This window comes from Aethalodelphis obliquidens, unplaced genomic scaffold, assembly GCF_003676395.1.
Source record: "Aethalodelphis obliquidens isolate GAN/ISIS:26980383/991018 unplaced genomic scaffold, ASM367639v1 scaffold113, whole genome shotgun sequence".
Lineage (NCBI taxonomy): Eukaryota > Metazoa > Chordata > Mammalia > Artiodactyla > Delphinidae > Aethalodelphis > Aethalodelphis obliquidens.
In genome coordinates this window covers 2,896,076-2,903,275 of record NW_020838057.1, presented here as the reverse complement: position 1 = coordinate 2,903,275, position 7,200 = coordinate 2,896,076, and the positions used below count along the sequence as shown (strand labels likewise).

At 55.2% G+C, this 7,200-nt stretch overlaps 1 protein-coding gene across 1 annotated transcript in view; it reads right to left on the bottom strand.

Moving 5' to 3' along the window:
• Positions 1-6,402: 6,402 nt before the first annotated feature.
• SBK2 (SH3 domain binding kinase family member 2) overlaps positions 6,403-7,200 on the bottom strand; it is a 4,778-nt gene continuing 3,980 nt past the window's right edge. The window contains exon 4 of the mRNA XM_027097232.1: positions 6,403-6,993. Within this exon, the coding sequence (XP_026953033.1) occupies positions 6,403-6,993 (591 nt within the window). The remainder of the gene's footprint in view (positions 6,994-7,200) is intronic.

Here is a 7,200-nt window from a genome sequence, read left to right as displayed (position 1 = left end):
CCCCGCAGTCCTGCAAAGGCCGGCAGGGTCCAGTTACTTGCTGGGGGCGGGGAAGGATACTGTCCGAGGGTCTTGATAGATGAACTGCCTGCCCCTGCCAACAGATGAAGAAGCACACTGAGAGTCCTGTTCCCCGGGTCTCATTAGCCCTAAGACTTAAATAACTGCTGACTAGTAACCTGGGGAGGGCCTCTGCTAGTCGGGACTCCAAGTGTGGCACCCCAGCTTGGAAGCAAGAGGTCCCCTTTTTCGTTCCCAGGTAGGAGCAGGTGCACCCCTACTCCAGGTCACCCCAGAGGGCCCCACTGGGGATTCAGGCTCCTGGCGGCCCTCTGCAAGCCAGGGTTGGGGGAGCTACTGGGCACTCGGGCCCGAGGTCCCTCCACCCTCTGCCACCTCCTGCCAGCCCTAAAGAAGCGGGTGCTTAATTATCCGGTCACTCTATCCCTGCTTGGCCAGGCAGCTAAGCCCAAACATCTGGCCTCGGGGCCCATGGCCAGGATAGGAGGCCAGCCCCCACCTACTGCTGGCCCTGACCCTGGACACCTCCCACAGGACATCTGAACCTGATCCTGTGCCTGCCAGCTTGCAACAAGCCCAAAACAGTAGCTTCAGAGGCCTAGCAATCTTGATGCAGAGAAAACATTTGACAAAATTAACACCCATTCATGGTTTACAAACAGGCACACACACGCACTCTTCGCAAAGTAGGAGCAGAGGGAACATCCTTAATCAGACAAAGGGTGGAAAGGGAGGCACAGATCTGTCATTTCCCACAGGCGATATGACTGACCACATAGAAAACCGCAAAGAATCAAGCGGACAAGTGTTTAGCATTAATGAGCGTTTAGCTGGGATGTGGGATCAATACTCTAAAATCCTGTTCTCACAATTCCTTGCACTTCAAAGTGCGACCCATGGACCAGAAGTGTCGGCCACCCCTGGGAGCTGGTTAGAAAAGCAGAATTTCGGGTGCCACCCAGACCCAACGGATCAGAATCTGCGTTTTAACAAGGTCAGGGGTTAGGGGTGCAGGGTGGGGTGGTGGTGATGCGTGGGTGCTGCCCAAGTCGTTTGCATGTCTGTACTTGAGCTGAACGAATGCAGAGAACAGTGTCTCTGAGGCCCTACAAGGCTGGCGCCCTTCTGGGTCCCAGGTAAACGCTTTCCTGCAAGGAGGGTGTGGGTTGGTTGCAGCCCCACAGCTTTAACGTTCTGCGGCCATGAGTCGATCTGATGCACATTGCGATTTTTTAGATTTTTTGGGTTTTTTGGGCCACACTGTGGCATGCGGGACCTAGTACCCTAACCAGGGATCAAACCCGGGCCCCCTGCATTGGAACCACTGGACCACCAGGGAAGTCCTGTGCATCATGATTTTTGATTTTGTGTTTGCAATGGATGATTCTGTGTTTTGAGGTCAATGAGACAAGGAAGCATTCTCTGGGCGCTGGGAGCGGGGACTCATGCAAAGCCCCACATCCCCTATAGGTTCTGGTGGCCAGACCCCTGGCTATCCAGCTTCAGGCAGGCTCCACGACCCCCTACCCCTTGAGGGTCTGCCAGTGATTATCCTGGTGCCCAGGGAACATGACATTCAGTAGCAAACGTGGGGGCCAGGGAGGGAAAAAGCTTTTTTTTTTTTTTTTTTTTTTTTGCCGTACGCGGGCCTCTCACTGCTGTGGAGCACAGGCTCCAGACGCGCAGGCTCAGCGGCCATGGCTCACGGGCCCAGCCGCTCCGCGGCATGTGGGATCTTCCCAGACCGGGGCATGAACCCGTGTCCCCCGCATCGGCAGGCGGACTCTCAACCACTGCGCCACCAGGGAAGCCCAAAAGCTTTTATTTAAAAACAAGAAACCCTACGTTTTCTCTTTTAAAATATTTATCTAGTTATTTATCTAGTTGGCTGCGCCGGGTCTTAGTCACGGCACGCGGGATCTTCATTGCAGCATGTGGACTCTTGGTTGTGGCATGCGGGATCTAGTTCCCTAACCAGGGATCCAACCCGGGGCCCCTGCATTGGGAGCACGGAGTCTTAGCCACTGGACCACCAGGGAAGTCCCACGTTTTCATTTTGTACTGGACACCCACACATTTTGTAACTGGTCCTGCTTGTATACTTGGGGTTCCCCAGCTGGGGTGTAGCCAGAGCTTCCTTGGTGATCACGGGCCCAGGTACACTTTGTGGGGTCGGGGGTGAGTGGGGAGTCAAGACCAAAGGCTTTGGAATCAGATTCAGCCACCTTTTGACTTTAGGGTCTTTGGAAAGTAGGGGCCTCGACAGTCTCGTCTGTAAAACGGAGAGAGACGTGAACGGGTCCTGTGTGAAGAGTGGGTCCTGAATTCAGCACTATTAGAAAAAGGGCAGGATTTTTCCTTTTTCATTTTCTTTTTAATGTGAACTCAGAGGCTCAGAGAAGGAAAGGAAACTAATCAAGGTCACAGCATGAGAACCTTGGAAATGCCTGTTTTAGTTTTTTTCTTTTAAGCAGCTTCATTGAGATGAAATTTATATGCCAATGTCACCCTTCTAAAAATTTTATTGAAATATGGTTAATTTACAGTGTGTTAATTTCAGGTGTACAGCAAAGTGATTCAGTTATACATACATCTATTCTTTCTTAGAGTATATATATATATATATATATTCTTTTTTAGATTCTTTTCCATTATAGGTTGTTACAAGATACTGAGTATAGTTCACTGTGCTATACAGTAGGACCTTGTTGGTTATCTATTTTATATATAGTGGTGTGTATATTTTAACCCCACACTCCTAATTTATCCCTCCCTCCCCCTTTCCCCTTTGGTAATCATAAGTTTGTTTTCTAAGTCTGAGTGTATTTCTGTTTCGTAAATAAGTTCATTTTATCATGTTTTTAGATTCCATGTATGTGATATCATATGATATTTGTTCTTCTCTGACTTCACTTAGTATGATAATCTCTAGGTCCATCCAAAGTTCACCCTTTTTACATGTACAATTCAATGACTTTTAATGCACTCAGAGAATTGTGCAACATTTAGCACAATCTAATTTTAGAGCTTTTCCACCACTATCGCCACCCCTAAAAAGCAAGCCTGTACCCATGAGCAGTCAGTCACTCCCCATTTCCCCTGGCAATCACTAATCTTTCTTCCTCTGTGGATACACAGAATCCTACAGTAGGTCATCTTCTGTGACTGGCTCTGGGTTTTTGAGGTTCATCCATGATGTAGCATGTGTCAGTGCTTCCTTCCTTTTTATGGCTGAGTAATACTCCACTGGATGGATAGACCACATTTCTTTTTTTTTTTCTGCACCACACGACTTATGAAATCTTAGTTCCCCAACTAGGGATTGAACCTGGGCCCTCAGCAGTGAAAGCGTGGAGTCCTAACCACTGGACCGCCAGGGAATTCCCTAGACCACATTTCTTTTATCCCTTTGTTAGTGGCTTGACATTTGGGTTGTTCCCACTCTCGCTATTGTGAGCAATGTTGCCGTGAACATTTGTGTGGAGGCATGTTTTTAGTTCTCATGGGCATTTACCTAGGAGCAGAATTGCCGGGCCATATCGTAGCTCCATGGTTAATTAACATTTTGAGGAACTGCCAGGCGGTCTTCCAAAGCAACTGCCCCATCTTTTACATTCTACCAGCCCCATAGGAGGGCTCCAACTTCTCCACCTCCTTGCCAGCACATGTTACTGTCTGTCTTTCCACTACGGCCCTTGCCTGGGTCCAAAAGCTTTTCGACCTTCCTTTCCATGTAGGTGTCCCAACTCGCATCTCCTCCAAGGGAGGGGTGGCCACCTCAGCAACACACACCCACATACTCACACTCATCCTTACTCTGTCACACTCACATCCACACTCACACATGTGTGCTCAGGCCCCCAGTCCCCTCACGACCCCTCCCCCAGGTCCTGACGGCCAGAGGACACTCCTCCAGTTTAAGAGCATGGAGCTTGGGACTCCCCTGGCGGTCCAGCTGTTAAGACTCTGCACTTCCAATGCAGGGGGCGCAGGTTCGACCTCTGGTCGGGGAATGAAGATCGAGCATGGACCTTGGACAGTTGAAGAGCTGGCCTGGATTTGAATCCTCCCTCTGCCCAACGTTCTGTGTGACCTCAGGCAGGCACCTCGGCTGCTCTGGACCACCTGTGTCCACCCCTGAAGTGGGGAGGATCTAAGGGACCCCTTCCAGCGAGTTCAGGACGTGCCACCTGCTGGGAGCTGCTTGAGGGGTAAGCGGCTTCATTCGAGTAAAGTATTATGATTAGTATTATGTGTCTTGTCATTAAGTAACGCTAAATTAGCACCACCCCATCCACTCCTGTCTCTTCCTCCAGCCCTCCTGCGGGGGCCCATCGCTGGGTCATTATCACCTCGTGGTGTATCCCCAGCTGATGCCACCAATTAGCACCCTCTGTGCCCCCCCCAGACCCTGCTCCTCTCCACTCCCCCGCCCCTCAGCCCCACCCCACCCCCCAGCCACCTCCAGCTTTTTTGGGACACATTCTTGGCCTAATTGCTTGGGTTATTTCAGATTCACGGGTGAGGTGTCAGGAGGTCCCGCTCGTGCTCCCCCTACTGCACCCACCATCTTATTCTCCCCCTACTCCAGGAAGCTCACCTGGATTGCCCGGGACAGGGGCCCATGTCCCCAGGTCTCTGGACTGAACTTAGATTGAAAGGATCCTTGGGGTCACTCCACACAGGCTGCCTCCACCACACCCCTCCCCTCCAGGCAACACCTTGGTGGCCACAGCAGGGGCCCTGGGGGGTGCAGGGCCAGGGAGAGGATGACATATGATCCAGCCCTGAGTTGTAGCCATTCTCTAGGCGGGCGGCCAAGGAGGGCACAGAGAGGAAGAGAGAGTGTTTGCAAACAGGGCGGCTGCCAAGAAGGGGCCAGGGTGACGGGTGGCGGGGGCGGGTGGGTGTGAAGGAGAGGAGGGCCCAGCTGGTAACTGGCAGCCGCGCCTGTGACTTGTCTTCCCCCTGCTACACACACACACACACACACACCCCACACATGCAGGCCCAAGGCCTCACAGACACGCAAGCATCTCACTGCACACAGTGAGATGCACGCAGACTCTATTTTCTCCCCTCACCCAGGCAGTCACACGATTACATGAGCACACGGGGGCTCAGACGCTTGTAGACACACAAAGCCCACGCACTCATGTCATCTGCGTTCAAACCCTCATGTCTCTCTCTCTCCCACACACACAAACACACACCATTGTTTACACACACACGTGGGCTCAGACACTCATGGACACACAAATACCCAGAAATACACGCTCAAGTTCCTACCCACCTGAGAACAGCTGGACACTTCCCAGCTCTGGTGGCTAATCCCTCTCCTTCTCACACATATGTGTGCAGGGTAGGTGCAAACAGTGCTGACACACTCCCAGGGACACCACAAACGCACACGCGGAGCCAGCACCTCGCAGGAGCGCCCGGTGGGACCACTGTCTGCCATTCTTTCTGCCTCTGTCTGTCTCTCCGTTTCTCTCTGTCTCTGTCTCTCCTCCACAACATGCTCTCCAGGGCACACAGGCACGCACACGCCGGCCTTCTCTTTCCCACACTGCCAGACTGACAGCGTCACGGGGACCTAAGTGCCAGATGGACTTTATTTGCAGAGAGCGGTTGGGGTGACAGAGAGACAAAGCACATTATCGAGAGGGCGTGGGCCCAGCATGTGGGGAGGAAGAGGGAGTTAGGCAGGGAGTGGAACCCAGCAAAACAGAAAAGACAAGGGCAGGAAGACAGGCATACACGGAGGGAGGCTGTGCAAAACCAGGGGGGTCCGTTTACTGAATAAGCATCTGTGGACCACCTACACGGGGCAGGATGACCCCTTCTACGTGGCATCCGTCAGAGAGCAGGACAGGCTGAGATCCTGGGCCCCCGGGAGCCCACATTCCAGCCGGGCACACAGAATAACCACTACGAATAGATAAATTGTCCAGCTGGAAGGGAGTGAGTGTCACAGAGGAAAGGGGAGCGGAGCAAGAGTAGGGGGCTGGGAGTGCAGCCTGTAGTGTCCCGCGGTGGTGAGGGGCGGCCTGGCTGAGACAGCTTGGCAGGAGGTGCGGGAAAGCACCCAGAGCACCGCAGGCGAAGGGAGCAGCGGGTGCCAAGGCCCGGGGAAGATGGGGCAGGTGTGGACAGACACGGGGTGCTCCCGGAGACCCCCTTCCCCCGGACCAAGGCAGCAGACAGATGCCCTGACGTGGGAATTAAGGACAGAAAGGGGAAAATCATGAGACAGAGACCAACAGACAGCAGAGCAGCCAGCCGCCACCCATGAATGCGGAGGAGGCCTCAGGATGGGGGCTGGGGTTGCCTTCCGGAGCCTCCCCAGGCCGGGCTGGGCCCGGGCTGCCCCCGTGCTTCTCACTCTGGGTCCCCCTTCTCCCCCTGGGGCACCTCCTCGGCCTCCCCCTCCCGCTGCCTCCAGGGCCGCCCCAGGTAGTCCCGGATGGAGCTCACGGGGCTTCTCCTTCGGGGGTGAGGGTCCAGCAGCCCCCACAGGAGAGCATCTGCCACGGGTGTCAGGCCATGCCAGGGCTGAGGACGGGCCTGGGGCTGGCCTGAGGCCTGCCAGATGACGTAGTCCTCATAGAAGGGGTCGGCCTCCACCAGGGGCTGGTCCCAGGGGAAGTAGCCAGTGAGAAGGCAGAAGAGCAGGACGCCCAGTGCCCAAGCGTCCAGGGCGGGCTGGATGGGCAGGCCCTCAGGGAGGGGCGGGGGGCCACAGAGCTCCGGGGCCGTGTAGGGTATGGGCGGCCCCACCAGGCGCAGCAGGGTCCCGCGGGGCCGCGTGTGGCCGAAGTCGGTAAGCTTGACCCACCGGCAGGCTGGGTCGCACACCAGCACGTTCTCCGGCTTGAGGTCCCGGTACACCAGGCCGCGGGAGTGGATGTGCTCCAGGGCTGAGGCCAGCTGGGCCGCACAGCGCTGGGCTGCTGGCTGCAGGAGGCCCACCTGTGGGTGACAGGTGTCAGGGTCCACCACCCTGCCTGCCAGCCAGAAGGGAACGGGGCCATAGCGCTTGTCCTCGGCCCCGGGGACCAGGCCCAGGGGATGGAGGGCCCCAAAGAGGGTGGCTCTGGTGAGGCCTGGTATGAGCCCCGTGAGGCCTGGTGTGAGCCCCGTGAGGCCTGGTGTGAGCCCCGTGGGCCCTGGTGTGAG